Source organism: Nyctibius grandis, chromosome 5 (genome assembly GCF_013368605.1).
Source record: "Nyctibius grandis isolate bNycGra1 chromosome 5, bNycGra1.pri, whole genome shotgun sequence".
NCBI classification, from domain to species: Eukaryota; Metazoa; Chordata; class Aves; order Nyctibiiformes; family Nyctibiidae; genus Nyctibius; species Nyctibius grandis.
Genome location: NC_090662.1, coordinates 34,619,298 through 34,646,812, shown reverse-complemented (window position 1 = coordinate 34,646,812; position 27,515 = coordinate 34,619,298). Strand labels below are relative to the sequence as shown.

Sequence of the window (27,515 nt, the reverse complement as noted above, 5' to 3'; positions counted from 1 at the left end):
GGGCAACCTGTTCCAGTGTCTCACTACCCTCAGAGTAAGGAATTTCTTCCTAATATCTAATCTAAATCTACCCTGTTTCAGTTTAAAACCGTTACCCGTCATCCTATCACTACATACCCTTGTAAAAAGTCCCTCTCCAGCTTTCCTGTAGGCCCCCTTCAGGTACTGGAAGCCATTGCTGTCCGCACTGTGGTTTACAGGCACGTAAGCACGAAACACTTTGTGAGCTTAGTCATTATTATACCTAATGATAAGCATTTAGGAATAGTTTATTAACATCTGGCAGTCGTCAGCTTGTAATGAGAGGTAATTTTACATCTATTCCAGAAGATTAATTTTTGATGCTTAATCGACAGAAACGTTAGCATCCATAATTTAAGGGTTTTATTTCAAACATCTTCATTCAACATATATTACTTGTTTTCATTTTTTTTCATGTGAATTACTTTTAGTTTCTTGTTGAGCACATACTTTATAAAGGAAATTAATGGAGGCTTCCTGTTATGAGCCAAAGGAAGTAAAAAACCCAAACAGATGGATACTTTAATTGGCATCTTCACAAATCCACATAATTCTTTTTCATGTGCCCTTAATCAAGTATAGATTTGTGTTACCTGGATTTTGCTTGCAGTTACACCACAGAGAAGCTGGGTGATTACATATTTGATATAGCTACTGTGTAATCCCTTTGCACAGTTCTTTCAGCAGATTGGACACACAAATAACTTACAGGTCCTGTCGGTATGTCTCATAGGAAATCATGATTGGGAACTAGTGACAAGAGACGAGATACTGGGGAAGAGGGTCAGAGGGCCAACCATCGACAATCCAGTCACTGGTCAACAAAATATCCTGCATAGCCACTTAATCATAATTACTGCCCCTGTGAACGATGGCAGTTGTTTAACACAGGCCTGTTTAACACAGGCCGGCTGAAGAGACTGCACAGCCACCCAGTGCTGGCCGCGTCTTTGTGGAACTGAGCTCAGACCCAAACCTTGTAGTCCTGTTTGAGAAAGAGGTATCCTCTGATAGCTGTTGGTACCAATAGTGACAGCTTTCAGTCATTCGTTTCTCCTGATGCTTACAAACTGTACCCAAGACCTATGAATAATCAGAGTTTGTTCATTGAAAGTCCTCTGCTCCATGACCTATTCCCTCTTTGTTACTCACCAGTGAATCCAAGAAGCTCAAGCATGCTTTCTCACTGCATCCACTTACTGTAGGATATATTCTTACTCTGCTCTCTGCTGACTTCTTGCAGCTCTGTAATCTTCTCTTCATATTACTCTTTACTAGTTTTGATGCACAAGGGGATAAAAGCTTTCAGAAGTACTTCTGATTGCTTTCTCATGCTGTTCCTAGCTTCACCATCAGTAAACATGCTGTGGATGTGATGTTTTCAGACATAATGTACTTGAGATCTTTCTTCCTTGTCCATGATCACAAGGGCAGCTGCACGTTTGTTAAGGCTTAGTACAGCTATCCCGTCTGCCTGCCCTTGCCCCAAGCCCTGGAGCAGGGTACCGTGCTCCTCCTGGTTTGACATCCCCAGAAGATGCCTGGATCCCTTCCCAGTCAGCTACGGTCCACTGCAAAGAAAAGTCCTTTCTGTACTGGGAATGGCTCACTCTACATTTTCTCCTTTGATCCCTCCCAGTAGAGATTGACTGAAGAAAAGAGACGAAACCTTCAAAGGAAATAGATCTAGAATGTTTGCTGAACAGGGTCTGCAGAATTTGCTGACAGATGGCTATCCCGAGAAGTGCTTTTCTTTCCCATTTGTTGTTCTTTCAAAGCCTCCCGCTCAGTTAAATCCATAAATGATAAAGAAAAAGAAAAAAAGCCCAATTACCAGTCAGTCACACAGATCTTGTTTTCACGGATCCACTCCTGATCCACCACGCTGTGTCACTCTTATACATGAGGCACAATAACAGTTACCCAATGTACATTTTACTTGATTTCAGAACCACATGGATTTTTAAGGCTCTCTATGGCAAATCAGTGAAACTCAGCTGCTTTGACACATTTGTTGCTCGAATACCTTGAACAGTTTCCAGCACTGACATAGGAAACATCACTGGCAATGGCACAGCATGGCGAGGCTGGCAACCCACGAGGTATGCAGGCAGCAGGGCAGCTGGGGGCACTGGGGGCAGCCCCAGCCCCAGGCATTGGGCATCTCCCTGGGGACAGGAACAGGACAGGGATGGGATGGTGATGGGATGGGAATGGGATGGGGATGGTATGGGATGTGGACCTGCAGGTGTGCCCAGCTCAGCAGCGCTCATGGCTGGGCAGGGCAGGGCAGGGCTGTGGGGAGCTGCAGACCAGCCCTGCTGTGGCATCGCTGGGACAGGGGCTGCCCTGGTCCTTATATCTCTCCTTTATCAATAAGTTCATGGACAATGCATTCACGGGACAAAGAGACAGAGAAGGATATAACTTGTTTTTTGCATATTTATCTGAAGAAATCATCAGAAAACACTAGCCTGATGAAAAAATAATAGTTATTAGACGAGGAATATAGAAATCAGAAACCACACTGCCACTTTCTGGAAATAAACATGAGAAGGGAAATGCTTCAAACACTGATCATATATTTGTGATTTTAGAAAAGGATCTTCTAGATGCAGGGTTTTACGTTGTAGTTTTAGAAGTGTGCTTTCTTGTGAGCTTTTTTGCATCCTGTGTTTACTTGCATTTTTTTAAAGGTCACAAATGGAGTTGAGTTCCTTTGACTTTTGATTTTGTAAATTAATTCTTGATAGACATCACAGCTTCTGGCATAACATCAATATTATTGTAGTTTACATGCAATTATTCTCACAGTAGGTTCTAGTTCATTAATTCCTGAGAAGCTAATACTGTCAACAACACTTTGATTTTAATGATATCATTAGAAATAATCTTTTTTACTTCTCTGTCTGTTATTTCTCCAGTGGCATATTTCACAGTACTAACTCCTTCACTTCAGTTGCCCTGAGTTTCATCTGTGTTAGCATGGCACAAATTCAATTTCTCTTGAGCAGACATCCCACAGGATTTTATTTGTGGTATAAATTCAAGTATTTCACTGGTGATTAATTTAAGTTTTCCAGCATTTTAAGGCCTTGCTTCAGAAAACTGTATGTTGGCTGTTGTTCTTAGGCAACTAGCTTCCCTCAGCTTCCTTTTATACTCACAAGAGGTAAGCAGCCTTCCAGACGGATCCTACCTAGCTTCAGCGACAGCGCAGATCTCCTCAGTGAGCTCTGCTAACGATAAGCAGAGGTGAGCGTGATCTGCCTGTCTCAGGGCTGAACAGCTCATTGAAGAGTACCCAGATGGCTTCTTGTACATGCTGTTGGTAATGGAGGTGCCTGAGCTGGGGTGGAGCAAAGTTCGCTATGGTGAGTAAATCCTTCATCCATGAAAATACCCTGTCATCCAATGTAAAGCCAAATTTATGTATTTTTCCCCCCATTCTGCTATGCTGTATGTTGGAATAAATGCTGGCATCCCACAATCTATCAGTTAAGTTATGAAATTACATGAGAAACTGTGTGTTAGTCACCAGGTAATGCACAACACATACCTTTTTGCTTAACTTTCAGAGCACATGGCTTCAAATCCTTTAAGACAACCATGACTGATGCCAAGTCTTTTTAAATCACTGGAATATATCCTTGATCCTCCAAATCTGATTCAATATATCCTTGATCCTCCAAATCTGATGCAGGGCTTGAGAGAAGTAAAAGTCACGCTGGTGACTTTACTTTTTTTCAGCCTCTTTCTTGTATCAGAACTATCTGGGAAATTGACTGCTTTGCAAAAACTCTTGAGTACATGGCTAGTCCTTAAGGGACTTTGCTTTGCTTCAGAGGTAGAGCAGGGATGATAGTCTTCAGTGACAGCTTTATACTACCAGTGTTCAAGTTCCTAGTTCTGTTTTTCTTTTGAGAAAAGGAAGAGAAGACGAGAGAAAGAAAAAGAAAGATAGAGAGATAGAGAAAGGAAGGAAAAGACAAATAAAGAATGAAAATATAAAGGAAGAAAAGACAAAGAAAGAAGACAGACAGACAAAGAATGAGAGGCTAAGTATTTCTGATCATGGAAATACTCATTTTAGTTTATGTTTGCTGAAGGGCTGAGCACAGGGAGACCACTAGCCAGAAGCCACCAGGTTATCACGTCGCAGCAAGGATATTATGGAGGAAGCGAGGCAGGGAAATAAACCTTGTTAACTAAGTTCATGCTCTCTGTGATGCCATGTTCCTCACAGAGTGAAGGCTTCTAGCTTGCTCAGTACTGATTAAAAAAAGACCAAGTCAGCAATTTTGCTGTTTCTATATTAAAAAATCCCATTTTCCTACATCCTGGAATTAATAAAACCCAAAGGAGCAGGTTATTGTGCTGTATACCAACACAGAGTTACTAACAGTGAAAATTTATGCTATTTTCTAGGTCATTTGTATTAGCACATGTTTGGCTCAGTCTTGAGAGTTTGAATTATTGATTCCTCCCTTGTTTAAACAGAGTTATTTTCCCCTGCTTTCTCATGTACCTCTGTCTAAATCATCACATCCACAACATCACAGAAAAGTCAGTGCCATAGGTTAATGATAGAAAACTCTGCTGAGCAGAACCCAAGGCTCACCTATATAAACACACCCACCCCCTATAGACACTTTTGTATTGTTTCACCATCTACTTTTTACTGTAGATCAAATCAGGGACTGAAGATGGCTGAAGGGTCTTGGGATCTGATGGCAGAGGAGACATCATCTTGGCCTTGGCGCACATTTCACAGGCCTGCAGTGGTACTGCAGTGCTCTGACAGGTCAGGCACAGAAGGGCTTTGTGGAGACCTGGCTGAGTTTTGACAGGTCTTTGAGCTACAGGTCAGTCCATAGGAAGCCTGCTATGCATTAGGGTTAAATTAAGATTGGTAATTAACTGCTTCAGAGTGCTGTCATAGAGAAGCTCTGACTGATGCATGTGTCTCAGCATTTATAGCTAAAAACCTCCTGGGCTTGTCAAAAGAGCAAACGATATACGATTTCATGAATATTATTGGCTAAACGTGGACTCACAAGACAAATGGCAGTGGTTTAACAAGGAGGTGTGAGAGGCAGATGAGCAAAAGCCGCATCACACAGAGCCTTGCCCTAAAGCCCTGTGCACGTCCCCATCCCACTTTGAATTGCAGACACAGGTAAGTAAACAGTAGGAACCAAGCTTTTGTGGAACCTACAGTAATCCTGAAGATTTCGAACAGAAAACTAAAAAACCCGTGCAACTGGTAGTGCCAGCCCTGGGACACAGACACCTCTTCTGCCAAGTGGTTGCAAGGGGCCCTGTCATGGCTCGGGGCTGTGCCATCCCAAAACCACCCCTGGGAGCAGCACCCCGGGGACAGTGCCTAACGGGCCGTTTGTGTACAACAGCCCTGGTGTGGACAGTACAAGGTTTTAGCAGTGTGGAAACAGCATTTGCCCCCACCAGTACAAGTCAGCCGCTGCGTCCCATGAGTGTTGCTGTGCTGCAGGCACTGCAGAGCGGCTGCTCACAGGCAGCTGTCTGGGCAGGATAAATTCCCAGAGGGCCTCTGGGAACTTTGTGCTTTTATATCTTTCTCCCTGTGAGAATCAGAAATGAACGTCAGCGCGCAGCTAGTCTGGTTACTGACACGGGGATCTGAGCTGACGATGCTGCGTGCTCCCATAGCCTGCTTGCTTCAGGGCTTGCCAGCGAGGGGAGCGCTGCCTGCTTAGATCGGCTGCTGGGCGCTGAAATCTTCCTCGTTCACGTGACACGGGCCTTAATCTGTGAAAATGTTTGCTTCTCCCATTGGGGTGGGAGAATTCAGTGCCTTGTGCTGAATGCATCATTTCTGAGGCCAGAGCGCTCTCCCCAAGGCTGGCCAGAGGCTTGATGCTCGGAGGACAACCGCCCCCCTTGCCTGCATGCCCTCCACAACCCTGGGATCACAACAACTGGGTATTTCCCGAAGGCTTGAACACTGGCCTGCAGCCGGATAATGACCTTTTGATACCATCCACCCCTGCTGACTGCAGCATGTGCCCACCCAGAGCTATGTGCCCACTGGACCACCAGTGGGGATCTGAATTTACCTGGAGCTGAGCAGACAGGGTAGAACAGGAGGGCTGGCACTGGACTATCTCACTGCCATAGAAACACTTCGCTGTGCGCTGCTTTTAGCAGGTGTCAAATAAATGAAGGATGGAGGTGACACTGTGACAGCCATAACTAGAGGGGATGATGCCTGGTCAATATCTTTATATTCTCTGTTTAGATGTGCCTTTCTACCAGCATCTGATCTTGCATGTTGTCATAACACAGCTGGGGTGGGACTTCCTTCTCCAGCATCATGATTAAGGGGGTGGAACATCTCCCTTATGAGGAGAGGCTGAGGGAGCTGGGTCTCTTTAGCTTAGAGAAGAGGAGACTGAGGGGTGACCTCATTAATGTTTATAAATATGTAAAGGGCAAGTGTCATGAGGATGGAGCCAGGCTCTTCTCAGTGACATCCATTGACAGGACAAGGAGCAATGGGTGCAAGCTGGAACACAGGAGGTTCCACATAAATATGAAGAAAAACTTTACGGTGAGGGTAACTGAACACTGGAACAGGCTGCCCAGAGAGGTTGTGGAGTCTCCTTCTCTGGAGACATTCAAAACCGCCTGGATGCATTCCTGTGTGATATGGTCTAGGTAATCCTGCTCCGGCAGGAGGATTGGACTAGATGATCTTTCGAGGTCCCTTCCAATCCCTAACATTCTGTGATTCTGTGATTCTGTGATCAGATATCTGCCATATAGCTATGCCACCTTGACAGCAAGTGGGCAGGCACATTTAGGGGAGTGATTTGTCTGTCCTATTTACTCATCTAATACAGGATGAGGTTAAGTCTGCTATAAATGCAGCTGTTTTGTGTGGTTGCAGAGAAGAGTTCCCTTTGGAAACCATTACCAGCGCTGGATGTGGAGTAGGATGGGGAAGAGGGAGAAGTCAAGCAGGTCTTTAATTTTTATCCTTTCCACAATCATCCATTAGCGATGCCCAGGGCAGGGTGCACTCCAGGGTGCATGCACAGCTGCAGTTGGGGATGTGCACCTGTACAGTCCCAGCACTCCTTGGCTGTACCTCCTAATGGGAACCAGCCTTCAGCGCCGTGCCTCTGCTGCCAGGCTGTCAAAACACCTCCTCTGGGCAGGTGCAGAGCCCGTGTGACAGACATTTTTTGCCAGGGTAATTATGCCACTTTCCCGTGTAACACTAACTAACCCTATGCCACATAGCTGCATTTATGCCAGACGCTTTGCTGACCCACCATTTTGGGCTGAGCAGTGTCTGATTCTCTCTGAGATGTCGTGTGGCTCTGGCACAACTACCTAGTGCTGACCAAGCCTAATATTAAAATACAGAAGGACTGTATTGCTACACTGCGATCCGCCATGAGTAGAGGGCAGCAAATAGGTTCAAAGCCTCAGAAACAGATCCCTCTATGAGTCAGAAGGCACTGTGCCTTTTCTGCTGCCTGCTTTGGGAGAGAAAGAAGCAATTTCATGCCTTTTTGTGAAGCAGATAGCGGCTGTGACAACACACCAAAGACCAAAGGCATCAGGTTTTAAAGAGACTATGAGACTATGAGTGCCAAGCCACTCTCCATCATCTTTGAAAGGTCATGGAGAATAGGAGAGGTGCCTGAAGACTGGAGGAAAGCCAATGTCACTCCAGTGTTCAAAAAGGACAAGAAGGAGGACCCAGGCAACTCCAGGCCGGTCAGCCTCACCTCCATCCCTAGAAAGGTGATGGAACAGCTCATCCTGGATGCCATCTCTAAGCATGTGGAGGAAAAGAAAGTTATCAGGAGTAGTCAACATGGATTCACCAAGGGGAAATCATGCTCGACTAATCTGATGGCCTTCTATGAAGATATGACCGGCTGGGTAGATGAGGGGAGAGCAGTGGATGTTGTCTACCTTGACTTCAACGAGGCTTTTGACACTGTCTCCCATTACATCCTCATAGGTAGGCTCTGGAAGTGTGGGTTAGATGAGTCGACAGTGAGGTGGATTGAGAACTGGCTGAATGACAGCTCAGAGGGTTGTGGTCAGTGGTGCTGAGTCTAGTTGGAGGCCTGTAGCTAGTGATGTTCCCCAGGAGTCAGTACTGGGTCCAGTCTTGTTCAACTTATTCATCAATGATCTGGACGAAGGGACAGAGTGTACCCTCAGGAAGTTTGCTGATGACACAAAACTGGGAGGGGTGGCTGATACACCAGAAGGCTGTGCTGCCATTCAGCGTGACCTGGACAGGCTAGAGGGCTGGGCAGAGAGGAACCTCATGAAGTTCAACAAAGGCAAGTGTAGGGTCCTGAACCTCAGGAGAAATAACCCCATGCACCAGTACAGGCTGGGGGTTGACCTGCTGGAAATCAGCTCTGTGGAGAAAGACCTGGGAGTTCTGGTGGACAACAAGTTCACCATGAGCCAACAATGTGCCCTTGTGGCCAAGAAGGCCAATGGTGTCCTGGGGTACATTAGGAAGAGTGTGGTCAGAAGGTCAAGGGAGGTTATCCTGCCCCTCTACACAGCCCTAGCGAGGCCACATGTGGAGTACTGTGTGCAGTTCTGGGCCCCCCATTCAAGAAAGATAAGGAGAGAGTCCGGAGGAGGGCTATGAAGATGACTAGAGGACTGGAGCATCTCTCTTATGAGGAGAGGCTGAGGGAACTGTGTCTGTTTAGCGTGGAGAAGAGAAGACTGAGGGGGGATCTTATCAACACTTAATACCTTAGGGGCAGGTGTCAAGAGGATGGGGCCAGACTCTTCTCAGTGGTGCCCAGTGACAGGACAAGGGGCAATGGGCACAAACTGAAACATGGGAAGTTCCATCTAAATATGAGGAAAAACTTCTTTACTTTTAGTGTGACAGAGCACTGGAACAGGCTGCCCAGGGAGGTTGTGGAGTGTCCTTCTCTGGAGATATTCAAAACCCACCCGGACATGACCCTGTGCAATGTGCTCTAGATGAATCTCCTTTGGCAGGGGGTTGAACTAGATGATCTCCAGAGGTCCCTTCCAATCCTAACCATTCTGTGATTCTATTTAAATATAGACCAGTAAAATCCACTCATCAATGCTCACTGGGGGTTGCCTCTTGAAGTTACCAGCTAAATCATGAGTTTTCTAAGTGTTTTGGGAAAGTAAAATTGGTATAATTTCCAGTGTCATACATATTAATCAAGAGAATAGACCAGAGTCAAGATCAACTAATGTGAAGGAAACACTTTTCATGTGTCTTTTCATGACATCCTTTAGAGCAGGCATCCAGGTAAAAGAAAAACATGTTAGCCTGTCAAGAAAAGAAAAGATAGTGTTACTTCCGTTTGAGATGTGAACATTATTTCTTACTTCCCATTCACGTGGACTTCCATGCTTTCTGTCCTTTCTTCTGTTTTTGGAAACAAGAAGAATGTTAAAATGACAAAGCAAAAGGAACTAGTGGTAGGAAAGTTAAAGAAAAATGGATCATCTCTGGAAGAAGTGGAGAGGGGCAATTTTCCTCTGCAAGACCTTGCTGCTCCGTGCAAAAGGCAGGTGCTTCCTGCATAGTGCTGATGTCCTGACACCGTGAAAGGATTCCACTGGATGACATGTGCAAGGATGGAGCATGCACAAGTGCTAAAAGCTACAGAAATTGACACTGCTGCCACAGGAATATCCTTAGCCCATATTGTACTGTTGTAACCTGAAAGACAGACATTTCTGTGATGTATTTAAATAACAAAATCTCCAAGCAATAACATTTGCAACAATTTCAAGATCTGTACTGGAATGTATTTGGGTATTACCTGATGTCTGTTATTTTAATTTTAATTCCAATAGGAAGTGTAGCTTAATGCAATGCTGAGGCAGATCAAGACTGGAAGATCCAGTCTTCAGCCAGATATCTAATATTTAAAGCCGTATTTTTTATCATCTTCTGTAGCCAGAGGCTCTGAAGTCTGGAAACAGAAGTCTCACAAACAAAAAAAAAGTTGTTCTTTGAAGGGTGGCAATAATGAACCTTTTCTCCTATGGGTTTATGTTCTATCTCTCATTCTTCCCCTCCTCACTGTGTCACTGCAATGATCTCAGCTTTGGTCTCCTGCAATGCCACGTCCTCAGGTCTACCCGCAGCCTGCACTCTTCCCATGCTGTCCAGCCCCTGGGTAAGGCAGAAGCAAGGCGAGATGTACCTGGCATTGAGGTGTTTGCTGGCCGGGCATCTGCCAGCCCAAACAGAACAGGTAAGACCAGTGACCATGCTGCAGCCACCTTCAATGAAAATTCCTGATTTAAATCTCTACCTTCTACTCAGACTATGATTTTCTTCAGTAAGCTGCCACCGCTCAGTAAGTTCAAAATCATTAGCAGAGAACTGGCATACAGAGACTCAAATCCTTATTTCTCTTAGAGACCAAGATAAAAATACAAAATGTACGTAATTAAAGTAGAGATAATCTCCTCCTCCCCAGGTCTGAGCCCTGCTTCGATTGACTAGACAGTCTTTTACGTGCAGGGCATGAGGAACACATTCTCTCATTGACTCTTCTCATTTGGTATCTCTGAAGGTAAATGAAACCCAATTCTGCAATATGACTGTCAGCTTCACCAACTTCTTATATGCCACATTTTGTGTGTTTTAGGGCCTGAACGTGACCTTTCAAAGGCAGGCAGTATATCAGTCAGTTATACTTGATGTCACCTCTTGAAATTATTGTGATCACACAAAGCATTCAATCAGTACGAAGTTCTGCCATTTCAGCCATCTTTCTTTGTAATATATCTACTGGAGCAGAAAACATTACCTAAAAAAAATACTCTACTTGGTTAACTCTTGCTTCCAAGAATGCCAAAGAGCTCTCAGGATGCTCTCTGTCACTGATGTTAGGAAAATCTTTCTATCATCTATATCACCTATAATCAAAGCAAAACAGCCACCCTTATTCCAAACAGAAGCTCTTTAAGCCACCCTTATCCCACACAAGCTCTTTAACTTCAACAAAACTTGCAAGAAGGCAGGGCGGGGACACCCAGGACCTCATTCCAGCCACATATTTACTGTCACAGATGACCACTATTATGAAACTAGAAACCTCCAATTCAAAAGACAGTTGTTATATTTTGAGCAACATTAATACATTTATTTAACTGTAATTTACTTTTCATTCATAAAAAGGACAAAGCACAGTCCTGCTCTACTCATTTGGAAAAAAAAAAAGATAAAAAGTAACTAAAAAAACAGTTCAATATTCATCAGTATCAAATAATAGTAATATCAATTTTCCTGAAATATAAAGAAAAACCAAATATGTCTATCTATATAAACTTTAATTAAGAACCTTGCTCTTTAAAGCAGATGATACATTAGTTAGTTTTTCTTAACAACAATTTGAAACTGAAGGTCCCAGTCAAATTTACACAATTATGTGAAACAAAAAAATCTCCAACTATGATCAGTACGTGAGACCTACCTCATCTGTGTTGCTGATTTAAAAAAAGACGTGGCTTTCCTTCTCAGGTTGTTTCCATGCAAAAACTAAACAGTTTTGCTTTTTACACCATGTATTAGAAAAGTAAAAGGCAATCATGCATTTGGCAAAAGATTTAGTTCTGGTTGTAGATTATATAAAAATGAGTCATACTGCAAAAAAAACCAAACCGAATGCGACACAATAAAACACCTTTTTTTTGTACAGAAGGCTTACAGCATATTAGTTTCTTATGTATGAACACAGCTCATTTCTCTTTCAAATAATTATACAATTTACGAAACGCAGTAGTGTTTGACACTTTGACATTCCTCTATAGGGAAGTTATCACTTTCACCTGTTTAAAAAATTTTCATCTTGTAACAAATAGTTAAAACTAAACTAAAACAGTATTGATATTTCTTAATGAAGACTCTACACTTTTACATGTAAATATATAGTACAAAATTATACAAATAAAAGAGAAAGTGTAAATTATTAATAGACTTAATTCTTCCTTCATGTAAATATTATTATGGACCTCTACAGTATCAGTTCTAAAAAGATAAAATCTATTTCTAAGTAGCTAGCAAGGTTGTGCTAATAAAATATGATTCGAAGCCTATAATTCTTGAAGCATCAGACATTGCACTATTACTTGAGCCAGCTGATTCAATATCACTGTGTTTCTTCAACTTCCACACTCAGACTAATTCCCAGCACACCATGGAAAATGAAAGGAATGTGCATTTCTGTAACAACTTAAAAAAAACCAAACAAACCAACAAAAAACCCAACACTGAAAGACTCTAGACACAGTCAGAACAAAAACATTCTCTCTCTCTAATAGAGTTCCCATTTTGCAAAGGCCATAGTAAACATTTAGCTGCGACTAACAGTTGGGATCTGACTTTTGTGTACTAACACACAGTTGGAACACTCCGTACTCTATCAAATAGGGAGATGGTCTCAGAACTTTAAAACTCTTATTTACAACACTATGAACATTAGAATAATATCAAGTTCTTGAAAAAGCATATAATTCTCCCAAATGTACTCCTTCATTACAGGAAGGTAACACCTGGCATCTGCAGCATAAAAATGTAAATATAATATTTTTTTTTACTGTGCTACTCTGTTTTTGCCATTTATTGTATATCTTTTTCTTTTTTTATATTTTAAATCTTTTCACTTCAAAAATTAACATACGTTTCCTACCATTTCATGGTCCACTTGGCTGATCTTAACATGGACTCTATCTCCAAACTCCTAAGTGTAATATTGCTACCTTAATAATAATAATAGTAATAATACTAAATAAAAACCAATATGTTATGCTGCTTCCTGAAAGCTGACATTTGACTTTTAAAATCAGCAACAACGACCATAATGTAATTTTTCAACAGAATTGTTTTAAGGAAAGAAAAGAATACAGTAAATCTCACGTCAGTGAAGCACAGATAAATTCCTTTAAGCTGAGCATGCTACGCACATCTCATGTTCTGACATATTTAAAATAAAAAATTCCTTGTCACTGACTTTTATTTCAAGTCCTTCAAATTCTATCCAATAGCCTCAAGAAATACAGCTCTAAAAAAATGAAACGTTTTTGCTTTGACTGTCTCTGAAAACCAGTAATCCCAATAAATGATGATGGGGCCATTCAAAAAGATGCAGTACACAAAACATATAGGATAGTACAGACAGACGTAGTACTCTTACATTTATCACATACAATCAACATTTCAATCTCTTATTATATTTCACAATTTGTTATTCAAGTTAAAGCACCTACGTATGGTGATTTTACTTTCACTGTACAGCCTATGTTATTGGGTTTTAACACGGTAACTTGCCCCATTGGACCGAATCATGCAACTGTCACAGATCAGCATAAGTGTTTTATAAGGCATATTGGAACAAGTTAAAAATATTTCTTAGCCTTTCAAAAGTTGATTTACTTCATGAAGGAGTTCCTGGATGCCTCAGTCCTCTTAAAGTTCATAGGAAATCGGTAGGGTAATTTATTTTAAAGTGTAATTTATTTGGCTTAGAATGGTGCCAGAGGAATCAAAGAGTCGTGGTCCTCATCTTCAAAAGGAGTTCTTTGTGTTACGCGGAGGACAAGGTAAATCCAGCTACATTCAGAATCCCAAGCAGGCGAGGACACCCAGGGTAGGCACCACCAGGACCAGGAGCAGAGTCGGTACTCCAGCAGCGGCACCTGCACATAGAACAGATAGCAACACAGTGTTGGTCTTACTTCAGTATTACTTGCGGTGGGGGGGAACAACCCTGGATGTGAGCAAGAACGTGGGGTATGAAGGCTGGTAAGAAAACCAGCTGGCGTATCTCAGCACAGCCCCTACCTGTACGGGTAATCTGAAACGGACACAGAGACTTGCTACAGTACAACAGAGGACTTGCTCTTTTGTCCTGCAAGAGCTGTTTATGCAGCATGTTTATACAAGCAGCAAGGCCATTCAGAACACATCAGTGTATTTTGATTTGGCCAGTCCAACAAGCCAGAAGGTTATACCAGGAGGTAAAAGGTCAAAATAAATATTTAAACATGTGAAAAGAAAATTAATGGAGTCTTTGAAATGTGACGAAGCAAAGAGACACCTTTGGAAATGTTAACGTTCATATGATCAGCAATAATCTGAGAGATGTCAAAGAGCCTGGTCCATTTGTTTACCTGACAGATTACGAAGTCCAGATGGCTGACTTCTAGCAGCGTGGCATTTACACATTTACACCTGTTAGAGTCACAAGGGTCTTTCTTAAATATTTTAAGTCAAAAAATATTAATCGACAGCTTACAAACTTTACCTGACTTGCTCCGGCAAACAGGCATAAGAATTGCTGTTATGTTAAATGGCTTGTGTTGCCATGGTCCAGCTCCCTGTTAAGAAGCATCAATATGAGAAAATAACCCAGGCTGTCAGTCTTGGAGATGGGTCAAAGGACCTGGAGAACAGGCTATTCTTTCATCCAGAGAGGGCTCGTCTAGGTCAGGATAGTAGCATGTAAGTTGCCAGTGCGGGACCCAGCTTACTGCTCATCTTGCTGTTGACACAGACTAAGGACAGAAGTGCTTGCAGCTGGTGATGACAGTCCTGAGGAGCAGCTGGAACCGTCCCACTGGATGGCTCTCCAGCAAATGTTCTTCTGAATGAGAAAAAACCATACTGAAAAGGTAACACGCAGTTCTGTTTAATGTCTTTCCAATGATCTGAACGAGGGGATCGAATGCACCCTCAGTAAGTTTGCAGATGACACCAAGTTGTGTGGGAGTGTTGATCTGCTTCAGGGTAGGAAGGCTCTGCAGAGGGATCTTGACAGGCTGGATCGATGGGCTGAGGCCAACCGTATGAGGTTCAACAAGGCTAAGTGTTGGGTCTTGCACTTGGGTCACAATAACCCCAAGCAATGCTACAGGCTGTGGGAAGAGTGGCTGGAAAGCTGCCTGGTGGAAAAGGATCTGGGGGTGTTGATCGATGGCCGGCTGAATATGAGCCAGCAGTGTGCCCAGGTGGCCAAGAAGGCCAACAGCATCCTGGCTTGTATCAGAAATAGTGTGGCCAGCAGGACTAGGGAAGTGATCGTCCCCCTGTACTCAGCACTGGTGAGGCTGCACCTCGAACACTGTGTTCAGTTTTGGGCCCCTCACTACAAGAGAGACATTGAGGTGCTGGAGAGAGTCCAAAGAAGGGCAATGAAGCTGGTGAAGGGTCTAGAGCACAAGACTTATGAGGAGTGGCTGAGGGAACTGGGGTTGTTTAGTCTGAAGAAAAGGAGGCGCACGGGAGACCTTATCACTCCCTACAACTACCTGAAAGGAGGCTGTAGCAAGGCAGGTGTCAGTCTCTTCTCCCAAGTAACAAGTGATAGGACGAGAGGAAATGGCCTCAAGTTACACCAGGGGAGGTTTAGATTGGATAGTAGGAAAAATTTCTTCACTAAAAGGGTTATCAAGCATTTGAACAGGCTGCCCAGGGAAGTGGTGGAGTCACCATACCTGGAGGTATTTGAAAGACGTGTAGATGTGGTGCTTAGGGACATGGTTTAGTGGTGGACTTGGCAGTGCTAGGTTAATGGTTGGACTTGATGATCTTAAAGGTCTTTTTCAACCTAAAGGCTTCTACGATTCAATGATTCTATGAACCAAATGGCACAGATTTCAGCAGGCAGCCCTGTTTTACCTAACAGTTACAGTATGACAAATTTCAAGTATTCTTTTATAGAAGTTAAAGTTCCCAAAGAGCATTCACGTTTTTCGTCAGACCTCTTGCAAGGACAAAGGACAAGTAAATCACATCATCTGCTCCAGCACCAGGCTCCTAGAAAGACAGATCTGTAAGTTGTACATGTCTGCCTCAGAAGTTTCTGCATCTTTCAGGGTAAATAAAGAGCTTAATTCTTCATTTTGTGTCTATCTCAAACTTCTTATTAATAAGGTGCTTTATTAATTTTAAGTTAGCAAAACAAGATCCTGAGTGTGAAAAAAATGCTGGTTTGAAGTGAGAATTTGGCCAAATAAACAGCTGTAAGTTACCTTCAAGCATTTATTTCTTACAGTATTTCCTATCCAGAATAACAAGGAGAAAGTAAGGAAACTAGATGGAAATGAAACTGGGCTTTAAACAGCCCCACTCCAAACAACGGCAGTTTTCAGGCAGTTATTTGGAAAGCCAGTTGGGAGCATATCTCAAACTAGAATGCTTAATCTTCTTTCCTCACAACTGGCTTATTACAGTACTTCCCAACTAATTCCTGAGCATTGGTATGGTGTGAAGAATCAAGTTCCACCAGATATATGTATAGTACATGTGTATCACTGGAGAGAGATTTCACCTTTCATCCAAGATCTCTCTCTCTAGACAAGGTGTCAGAGGAGTGTGTGCCCTCCTTGTCCCAGGAACAACGTATGCTTATGAGGCGACCAAATACCACATGACAGGATGTGCCTACAGCCATTCATATGCACATATGTATGGCTTGTCACCTAGCAAATCATTTATCAAAAAGGGGACCATAAGCCACTGCAAACAGAAGGCCTGACTTGTTTACAGAAGGCCTTCAGTAGTGAATTTAAGTGCTATTACAAAGGTAGATCTGAAAGGCAGTGTCTCCTGACCCTTAAGTGTCTCCTGAAGCTCTGTGCAGACCCCATCAGGGATATATTCAGAAGACAGACTCCAAGATGGAGCCAACTATTTCCCCTAGTTCCTACCATGGAAGGCAGAAACACGTATTTTTACATGATCCTGGTTTCTCCATTGTCCCACCAGGGAGAAAGTCCACAGCACCTGCCATGAAGACGAATTTTAGGGCTTTCCCTACAGAATTTATTTTCAACTTCAGCTATATTCCTCTTATTCTCCCCCTTCTTTATAGGTACACCACGCTACTCCTCCTGACTCTGGTCCTCACTCAAATCAAGTCTTTTCTGCTACTCCACTCTCTTCCCTGTCCCCCATACCAAACTCCACTGTCAGCCCTCTCTTGTTTCTGATGCCCCAAAACTCTTCTCTGCTACCACTACCACCCTTTCCCCTGAAGGAAAGGGGTGTTCCTGAAGTCAAGATTTCTTCTTAAGTGCTTTCTGATATCCAAGTACTCAGAAAACCAAGACAAGAGACCTAACAATCCTTCTTCATCAGCTCAATTCAGCTGTAAAAAGTACATTTCTATGAATAGTACATTTTTCCATAGGAAGCAGTATATCCACCCCAGTGAAAGATATAATTAAAGAAAATGTTGGAAGATTGCTTTTCTAAGTATCCATAAACAGAGGAATTTTATGCTTAAGATGAACTTAAATGTATGTTCAAATATATTCTCATACATAACAACCGCACATTTTGGCAATTGTGAAAGAATGGGAGTATGTTTTTCTGTACTTTTTAGTGATTTATGAGACACATTGATCTTTTCTGTAGTCTTTATCCCTAAATATCACTGTAATGGTTCTTAATGAATAATAGCCATAGAAAAAAAAAAAACCAGATTTCATATTTAAGAATATCCACATAAAATGTATTCTGCCTTTGTCAGGCCAGGATAATAGAGTTGAAAAGATGCAACTAAAGTCAGATTTTGAATGCTTCTAATGAAGGAAAACATGAAAAAAAGTTAGCTGAATGATGAGCAAGTATGAGGAAATTACTGTTTGCATGTAACTATTCCACAAAGATTATATTCAAAAGTAATGAAATCAATTTAATGCCTAAATGAAACAGGCATTGAAACAATTCTGACTTTGATATATTTCCCAAGCCTTTGTAACAATTTGTTATTAAAAATGCATCATTATTTTCTTTAAATGTTACTTATCTTTAAGATATGACATTTTTGGCCCTTTTCCCAACATCAGTATCTTTTTATACTGGATTGTAAAAAAAAATCTAGAGGCCTGTTTAGAAATTTTACTTTCATCAGATCTGTGAACCAGGAAATTAGTTACTGGTCATCTGTGAAGCTGTCATATGTGAATAACTTCTCTTTCTCAGTGGGAAAGTGTTCGTCCTGCCAACATACACAAACTACAAGCTATTCCTTGGATAATCATGAGCTGATCCTGTTGTGGCAAAACTCTTTCGCTTTGTTGTCAGGAAAGATTGTTCAAGAATTAATTTGTATTAAATGACATCAGTTTTCTTAGTTTCCAGGTACTGAACATGGAAGGGGATGTCTAGCTGACTGTTCTAGTTTGAGGAGGAGTGTGCTTTTAAAGCGAGTGTCTCAGCTGTCCCCTTTATTGGGGTTTATTTCGCACTGTGGAGCTGTCTTGGATACCCTGTGCAGGACTGGATTAGAGGTAGTGCAAAATAAAACCCAACATGAGCATACAGCGTGGAGTTGGATCCTCAATGCTGCTGTTTCTCTCTACAGATCCACTCCTCTTGTGCTGCACAAATTGTTCAGGTAGATGCAGACTGGCTATCTGAATGCTACAGTCGCTGCAATACATTCTTCATGACACAAGTTATCATACATTTAGTAGAAGTAAGGAAAAGAGAAATTTTTCTTACCAGGACTGGTATTTTATATGATTCATAAAGGATTTAAGTTTGTAACATAAATTTTGTAACTTGTTAAGAAATGAGTCTGCCATTGTGTCTGTTGTGCAAAATAGATCTCCTTTTTCTGAAAGAATGGCCAAACTCCTACCCATTTTCCTGTAAATAATGTTCTCCTTTTGGTCCAGGACCCAAGGACCATTCTTCCATCAGGGCTGTCTGTTTTTATATTTCTCTTTTTTAATTTAAGAAAGGTAAATGCAAAACTTTCTCATATTCTGTTTCTCCTTGCTTCTAACTAAATTTGTCCACTTCTCTGGCAAAAACTTAGGCCACCTGAAAAAAAAAATATTTTTGCTTGCTCTGTTTGTGGTTTCTTTAGCATTTACTAGGCTTCATTAATATCTGTTTCCTGAGTGTTTCCATATTTATCCACGTAGACAGAAAAGCAGGAAGGAGGAAATGTCATTTCTTCAGGTTAAACTAAACTGCATAAAAGAAGTGGGTGGGTTTGCAGTTCTGTCAACTGGCTTTTGAAAAGAAATTCCACTTGTCCCAGCTGGAAATACTGTCTTCACGAAAGACCACCGCAAAAGAAATGGGTCGTATCAGCTGACATGACTTAAATTCTGCTATCCCTATTCATGCTAAATGGAAAATAACTGAGCTAATTAGAATATGCTTATCTTGCATCACTGGCATCATTGCTAAGTGATGGGTCCAACTTTCCCTTGTCTAGGAATACCTTTGTTTGGGCACGAGGAAATTTTCCTCTTGCCTATGCCATAAACCTTTCAAGAAAGGCACTATGGAGTAATTCACAACCCTGTGAATTACTGTTTTGCAGAAGAGTAGATGTACAGAATGGCAATAATGCCGTCTGTGCATCTACCTGTGCTTTGTGCTGTGTTAAGGTTTGCTGTGCATCTGCGGAACAGCTTTAAACCTATTATAAGAAAATGAGAGAGAACATTAAAAACATAGTTGAAGGGCTGCTGATGGCCTGGGTGCTTTGTCCACCCCACGGTGTTAAGTCTGTCTTCTCCTACTTGAAAATGATATGCCAGAGCCAAGTAAACATTTTGTTTTGTTCTGGCAATGGCACCTGGCGTGTTGGCAGTGTCGGCAGGAAGCTGCAGGGGCTTCTCTTGCCATTCACTCTGGCCTTGCTACAGACCTGGGCTGCCAGAATGAAAAGACACCTTGGACTCTGAGGAAAATGAGATAATGTTGTTGGTGGGCTACTACTTAACTATCAATAAATGTAAATTATTTCTCAGCTACCTCTTCCCCTTCACATGTATTACTGTTCGTTACATACTCTTTTGCATGGAGAGTTAAGTAGAAGACCACAGGTAGTATTTTTTTAAATGTACTCATTTAAAACAGTATACTCAACAAATAATAGCAAGAACAATCTATGATGTCCTTCTGTGACCCAGGCAACAGCTGTACTTGTACTTCACACGCATTTTGTGAGTTTCAGGATTGCTTATATGACCTAAAGGCTTGTCATACCTCTCAGCATCTACCCTGTCTCTCCAGTTGTCAGCGATTACTCCAGACAAACTGGCTCACCAGCAGCAACCAGGAGTACTGCCAGGCCAAGTACGGCTGAATCATGTGCTCAGCTAGGACAAGGTGTTCAGTGCTGGAAACTGCCTGCTGAAGCAGCAGGAGGAGCTTGGAGCGAGTTTTGGTAGCTGTCTCCTGCAGAAAAGCTTATCTGTGATTACACTGATTGTCTGGTGTGGCAAAACACTTGGCTGTGAATGTTCCCACATAAATGTATTCTGCATTGCCTCAGAAATTATGGTTGACAGTCATTCAGAGGAATTCGATCATCCTCTGAGAGAGTCATTGACAGGTTTTTCATCAAAAAGGGCTAATTTCTCAGGAAAAAATGGGAGGCCAGAAAAGAAAGTTTCACTGTAACCCTGAAAAGAAGAAAAAGGACAGATCGTCTTTGGCCAGGTGGCATGTCTGGGGATTTCTGAGTGAGGAACCTATTCCTCCTTGTTCAAGAAAATAGAGATTTGTGAATGTTTTTTACAAATAAATTCACCTCAAGTATACACCAGATGTGTCACTCCTTTTCACTTGCAAATAGTCCACATTTAAACAACCACACGGTACAATGGGCAAACAGCAGAAACTCTTCAAGTGCAAAACGATGGAGAATCAGCGGCAAAAATACTATAGCTTTGGAATTTCTGTGTTCTTGGGAACAAATGTGGTATAAATACTGAGGTACATTAAAAGCCTGTCTTAAAAATGTTCCTATTTCAGCCTGGAAGCCTGGCACACACATCAGAAGATGAAGAAGGATGGTCTCAGCTTCTACAAGGGTAGAAGTGCCCAGTCTCAACCGTCTGGATGACAGTGCTTGTTTCATGGCAGGGAGAGGCCACTGTCCCTCTGCAGCACACAATAAGACTTACACAGCATGTACAGTACAGTGCAGGGCTCATGCTCATGAAACTGGCCATGTGCAATAAAGTCCTCATGTACAGGTAAGTCCCATCACTGTGCAGCCCTTAAGAAAGAAGGAGGTAAAGCGGAAGGCAGGTGATGCTGCCAAAACACAGCCTCCCTCCCTCTGCTCCTTGAGCACAGCAAGCAAGGAACAATGGGAACAGGAATCACCCAGGCTGTGGAGCAACATGGCAAATATGCAGCAGAATCAACTAGTGGACTGAGAAGAAGCAAAGAAAATAAGTTAGTCCAACAGGCCAACTCAGCTTAAATTTGGCCTTGCTATTCAGCAAGGCAGAAAAAAATCTTAAATTGGGCATGAAAGTTACTGCAGAAAGGAAGAAAGCAAACAGCTGGCCTAGCATCTGCCTCCCCAGAGCGAAATAACGTCATTTTTACTGATAAGGATACACTTTGAAGAATTGGGTACTGTTAAACCAGAAAGGTCAATACAATTTTCCAAGGTAGCTGGGTAGCAGGATCTCTGGTAAAGAAGACAAATATGAATAGGCAGCATAAAGGACCTTAGAGGGCTGCACAGGCTACATAAACCAGAGAAAAGGTATGGTGGTTAATACAGAACCTTTACTGGGAATGCTCCAATTTGCCCAGTTCCAAACAAAGGTAAAATAAAAGGTAAAATAGATGAAGGTAGAAACTAGCAAGAATACACAAAAAACCAAGCGCAGGGGGTTAGTGTAGAAATTGTTCCTAGTTTGATACATGTGTTAGCAACTCCATTTGGCTTTCTAACAAAGTAATTTTTGGGTTGTGAGGACTTTGTAAGTACATGCAGAAGGCTGTGATTAGTACTACATTCCTCTCCAGCTGAGCACATCATTTTACATTTTAGTGTCCTGATACAGAAGTACTAACAGCCATTGTAACTGAGTGCAAACACTTCCTTTAAAGCTAGATAAAGCTTTTTACCTCCATACTGTGTAATGTCAGAAAAAGATTTGAAACAACCCATTACTGGGTTCTATTATTATAGAAAATAATAACTTAGAAATTAATGAAATACTTGTTTTAGGGAGAGACAAAATCTTCTTATGTGGAGGTAAATGAGGGAAACATTTTTTTTACAGATATCTAAATGAGCCAGCAGTGCCTAAACGCAGCTTTAAACAGCTGCTCGTCTGTTCAGACGAGTGACTTACACTGCCACATTAAATTCTACATTTTACTTATTTCTGCTCAGCAGTATTAGAAAATAATGCTGCATTATAGAACTTAAGCACAGAAAGGATCATTATGGCTTTTAATGTATATCCTATATCATCTAAATATTGCCTCACATAAAACACAGTTTAAGTAGTCTTTTAGTTAGTTTGTGCTGCATTGAGCCCAGGAAGATGGATTTTTCTAAAACACACAGAATCACAGAATCACAGAATCACAGAATGTTAGGGATTGGAAGGGACCTCGAAAGATCATCTAGTCCAATCCCCCTGCCGGAGCAGGATTGCCTAGACCATATCACACAGGAACGCGTCCAGGCGGGTTTTGAATGTCTTCAGAGAAGGAGACTCCACAACCTCTCTGGGCAGCCTGTTCCAGTGTTCAGTCACCCTCACCGTAAAGAAGTTTTTCCTCAAATTTAAGTGGAACCTCCTGTGCTCCAGCTTGCACCCATTGCCCCTTGTCCTGTCAAGGGATGTCACTGAGAAGAGCCTGGCTCCATCCTCTTGACACTTGCCCTTTACATATTTATTATTTACATATTATACACCTTCTAAAATGCCTCACAGCCTTGATTTAAAAACATCAGGAGCTGAAAAGCAAAAAATCAAGCAGATTTTCATGCTTCTGGAGAAGAAATTTTCAAATGGATCTTCTGTTAGAATTTCTCTCCTGATGAAGTTCTTACTTCAGCCACTCTATAGCTAGAGCCACAAGCACCAAATTTGATATTCTGAAACATTCACATGACATTAGATGAAGGATCCTTCTGACATTTCCTACTTTGACAGAAGTAATATTCCTCCTTCCCTTAATGTAATTGTGTTGAACAGGCACAGAAGACAGACCAGGTAGCACTCTTCCAATGCCTGCTTCTAAGAACTCTGTTGTCAACTCTCCATCTATTGCTTCTATAGAATTATGGTGAATTATGGTGAAAGTAAAATACACGTTATTAATCTGTAAAGGCAAGAACATTTTGACATTGAAGTCCTTCAAGTATTCTGAAAGAGGCACAGAGAATTTCAGTATGTAATAAGATGTACCATTTAATATATCTATGTAAAGAAGGCAAAAATACACACAGGTATTTCCTGTATGGTCATTGGCACTTAAAAGATACGTTTGAGTTAGCAAATATGTAATTTATCTGCTCTTTATATCTGTAGTAACAAATAAATCTATTTATACATGAATATAAACCTGCCAAATAGCCACAGTACAAACTGTGCTTCTAATGAAACATTCATCATCTAATCTACTGTCAGCAGATCTGAAATTTGGAAGTTATACAGTTTGCAGTAGCACAAAATGCCTGGTTGTACCTGGTTGTACCTCTGGGGCTGTCTAGTCTGACCTCCCACTCATATCAGGACTGTCGCCAACACTGGATGTTGTCAGCCGCAGCTTTGCCTACCTGAGTCACAGAAATCTCCAAAGATGAAAACTGCACAGCCTCTCTGGGTAACCTGCTCCAGTGCTGCACTATCCTCTGCGTGAAATTTTTGCTAATGTCCAGCCTGAACCTCCCAAATTGCGATTTCTGGCCACTGCTCTGTATTATATCATCTGCCATTATCAAGACTTCGGATTCACCGTCTTTGCTCTCTTTACAGTTCTGTACTTCTGTTTGATTGCCCCTCACCACCACGCCAAACCTTGGTGTTTACTAAAGGAATTAGACTCTGTGATACTTCCTTAATGCAAAACTAAAGAGCTGTGCACCTTCCATACTACCAAAGAGTGTTTCTGAAGTCCCTTGGACTTTGACACTGAAGTAACTGGAAAACTATCACTGCTACCTTTATCAGAGAGTCACTGGGTTTTGTTCTCTTAAGAGAGAAGTTTCATCAAAAGGTCTGTTACAGCAGACGTCTAACCTAGGTCTTCTGAATCACTCTCCTCGCTAGGAAGAAAAGGAGTCTGTCTAGGTTAGGTGCATAAAACTGAGAGGTATGAGCATGCCACCACTCCGAGCCACCCATAAAAAGCAAGATAGAGTGTTAACCGTTGAACTAAAGAATACCACAAGGATTTGAATAATGCAGTTCCACGGCTTGCTACTGAAAATTAAAACATGTAAGAATTGTCATGACTAGAAAATATTCCTCCTTCATTCCTTCACCGCTGTGATCATGTCTGCAATCCTGTCTAGATTATTAAGGGGAAAAAAATTAATGAGATGAGTCTTCTAAAGATTACTTTGAATCACTCTAAGCACTACTTGGCTGGCTTTGATTTCTCAAAACAATTAAAAATACTGTATAAATATAGTTCAATTGTTAAATGTCCTACCAAGAGGTGAAAGCAGAATATGCATTTGTATTAAATTAAATCATTATGCATCAAAGGGATTACAGTATTAAAGCAAAATACTAATCTTGGCATTCACTCTACAAGCTATGTGATTTTTTTTGTGATATTCTTTTTTGCTATGTTGCTACATTTAAGCATAAAAGAGTTAAATAACGATCTTTTGGATTGTTTCCTTCTTCTTCTAATGGTAGAGTACAATGAATATAAAATACCAAGCATTTTGTTTCATAAAAGTGAAGGAGTATAGTATTTCTGTGTTGGTCTAATAAAAAAACTGAAAGTACCTGTATGATATATCTCAACGACTGGGTAAATTAATGAAGAAGTATAGTTCAGCCAAACTGAATTTGAATGTCAGACCTTTAACTCATGGATGGATTGATGGTCCTACTGAAACAGTGGCAATCAAAAGCCTGCTGAATTTTTAAAAAAGGTATTTCGGACTGCACAGTAAACTAAAATTTATTTTTCTTCTTCTCCTTAAACATTTTAAAAGTCAGTCATTGTTTGGTAGGTAACATCCAAACTGCTGAAAACAGTAAAGAAAGTATTGAAGGGTTTCAGAAGAAGAACTAATCCTTCATCCATCAACTAAATACTATTCAGGCATTTCATAGTACACTTTACTGAAGCTGGGAGTATAGGGTCAGCTTTAGTGAGTCTGACCAAAGGCCTAACTAGCTCAGGACACTGACTCCTACAGTGGTCTGTAACAGACACAGTGGAAAGGAAAAAAAATCACGGCATGCAGAATACGACTTTCCTCTTTTATACTCTTTCCCACTTGTGTCAAAGTAGCTCCTGAGCTACTTTGTAGCTTCTGTTCAGTAGCTCCTGAGTCAAAGGCTGAATATAGGACATAGTTTTAAACAAGAGCTGACAGACCAAGTCCTGCACATCCTGTCACAGGGAGTTCCACAATTTAATTTTGTGCCATGCAAAAGAGTATTACTTTGATAGTTTTCAATCTGCTGCCTGCTAATTTTACTGCATACCATCATTCTCATAATGTGAAGAAAAGTGAATAATCTTTTCCTGTTCACCTCTTCCTATTGTTCATGTCTACCTTGCTAGCCATCCTTACTCTAGCTGAGTAAGATTCCTTGCCTCTCTCGCATGCCTCACCCAGAATTCACTCCATAGCTGCATTACCCTGTCTGATTTTCTCTGTACTTTTATAGTATCTTTCTTTAGCATCTTTTAGTATCTTCAGTATCTTTACTTTCTGAGATCCAACAAGAATATATGTTTTCCATGACAGTCACACCTTGCTATAGCATTCTTGCAAGTTCGGGGATAGCCAGCAAAATCTCCAACATGTATCAAGTTAAAACACGTAACAAGGTGTATGAAGTTGCCATAGATTTCTTTTTTGCACTGCAGTTCATACCTTCATGTGACCATGCAATAGCTGTCAGTGGGGATTTTGCAGGCAGTTCCCAAACTCACGCAGACAGGCATGTGGCAGCTCAGACTGAAGATGAAAGCAGGAGGAAGTTACACGGTCCTTCTCAAGACAGTGGCCGCTTTTTCTGTTTTCTGATGTATAGTAACTACGGATTCCTGTCTTGTCAGTATTCTCTGATAATCAGTAGCCTATCCTGCTCTTGTTTTGTGTGATATTGTTCTCTTAAACCTCTGTTGTGTTCTAAATCCATGTACTCACAAATCCAATTTCTAGCTACAAAGTCTGTCAACCACCATAGCACAGCTTAGTTATGAGCCTTATGGCTAAAAGTGAAGTTTTGTTGCATTCACACTTTGTGTGTATCCAGGCTTTCCCATATAAATAAACATAAATGATAAAATAAACAGCATTGGGATTATCATAGGATAATGAAGACTAAGAAAACATAACTAGTTATGAAAACATTTCTGCAGCCTGTCCTACTGTTGAGTTCGAATACAAGAAAAAGAGAAGAAATTGAAATTAAGGAGAATATGGCTTTTCAAGAAAATGATTGTTCTAGCACTGAGTATGTTGTAATGCATGGAATTGTCAAATCTTAGTTGTCAAAGTAAGGCTTGGAAGGATACAGTACCAATAAATTAGAACTGTGATGAAATGATATGTGATGATGAAGGAAAATCAAGAGAACAACCAGAGAACTGAATATGTTGTTTTAGGCAGATTTATGTACCAACTTAGAGGGTATTCTGAGTATTTTCTACTTAATTTTTGAGCGATGAGACAACAGCAAATGCATTGTGAAAATTACTGTTCTTTCTTTTAGAGGAGAGCTCTTTTGGAAATGTATTTTTAGTTTAGTAGAATCTTTTTGCTATATTCTTGTCACAGATGCATAATAAGTTCCAAGATCAGTAAGAGGACTGTTATGCCAGTTAGAGGACTGTTTTCATCAGCATTCCTTGTGATTTTTTACCTGTCTTCTCCTCTTTTCTTATTACTACAACCATGTTTACAACAGATGGACATTTTCAAATTACGATCAAAACATTTTGATTATACCACATCAAAAGTGAATGATCACCCGATTTACTTGATACTAATATGTGCAATAAATATTCATGTCCCCTTTAAAAATAATAAAAAATAAATTAAAAGATAAAATAATGAAAATATTTGTATGAGTTACTACAGGCAAAAATTTTGCATTTTCCTTTGAAAAAGCTATGCTTCAAACTAAATACTTTTTCAGGATCCTAAAACATGCTTCTGGCAAATGGAATTCATATGTGTTTATATATGTGTGCAGTGAACACAGAGAATCTGTAATTGTGTTCTCTTGCTATAAGCATATACAATACATAAATTATTCTTTGTCCATGTGACTATTTAAATTGAGACATTAACCTGATTTCATATTTGAAGGTGAAGGTGCATGGTATCTTCCTTTTTTCCCAATAAATTCCCCTCTCCCCCATCCCAGATGAAAGTTAAAATTTGAGAGCTTGATTCTGCTCTAGGAAGTTCCCGGAACGCGTGGATGATAACTTCCTTCTCCAAGTGATAGGAGAGCTGATGAGG

At 41.2% G+C, this 27,515-nt stretch overlaps 1 protein-coding gene across 1 annotated transcript in view; it reads right to left on the bottom strand.

The window, feature by feature from the left end:
- Window positions 1-11,730: 11,730 nt before the first annotated feature.
- CNTN1 (contactin 1) overlaps window positions 11,731-27,515 on the bottom strand; it is a 266,198-nt gene continuing 250,413 nt past the window's right edge. Inside the window, exon 24 of the mRNA XM_068400703.1 lies at window positions 11,731-13,752. Coding sequence (XP_068256804.1) covers window positions 13,673-13,752 — 80 coding nt within the window. The 3' untranslated portion in view covers window positions 11,731-13,672. The remainder of the gene's footprint in view (window positions 13,753-27,515) is intronic.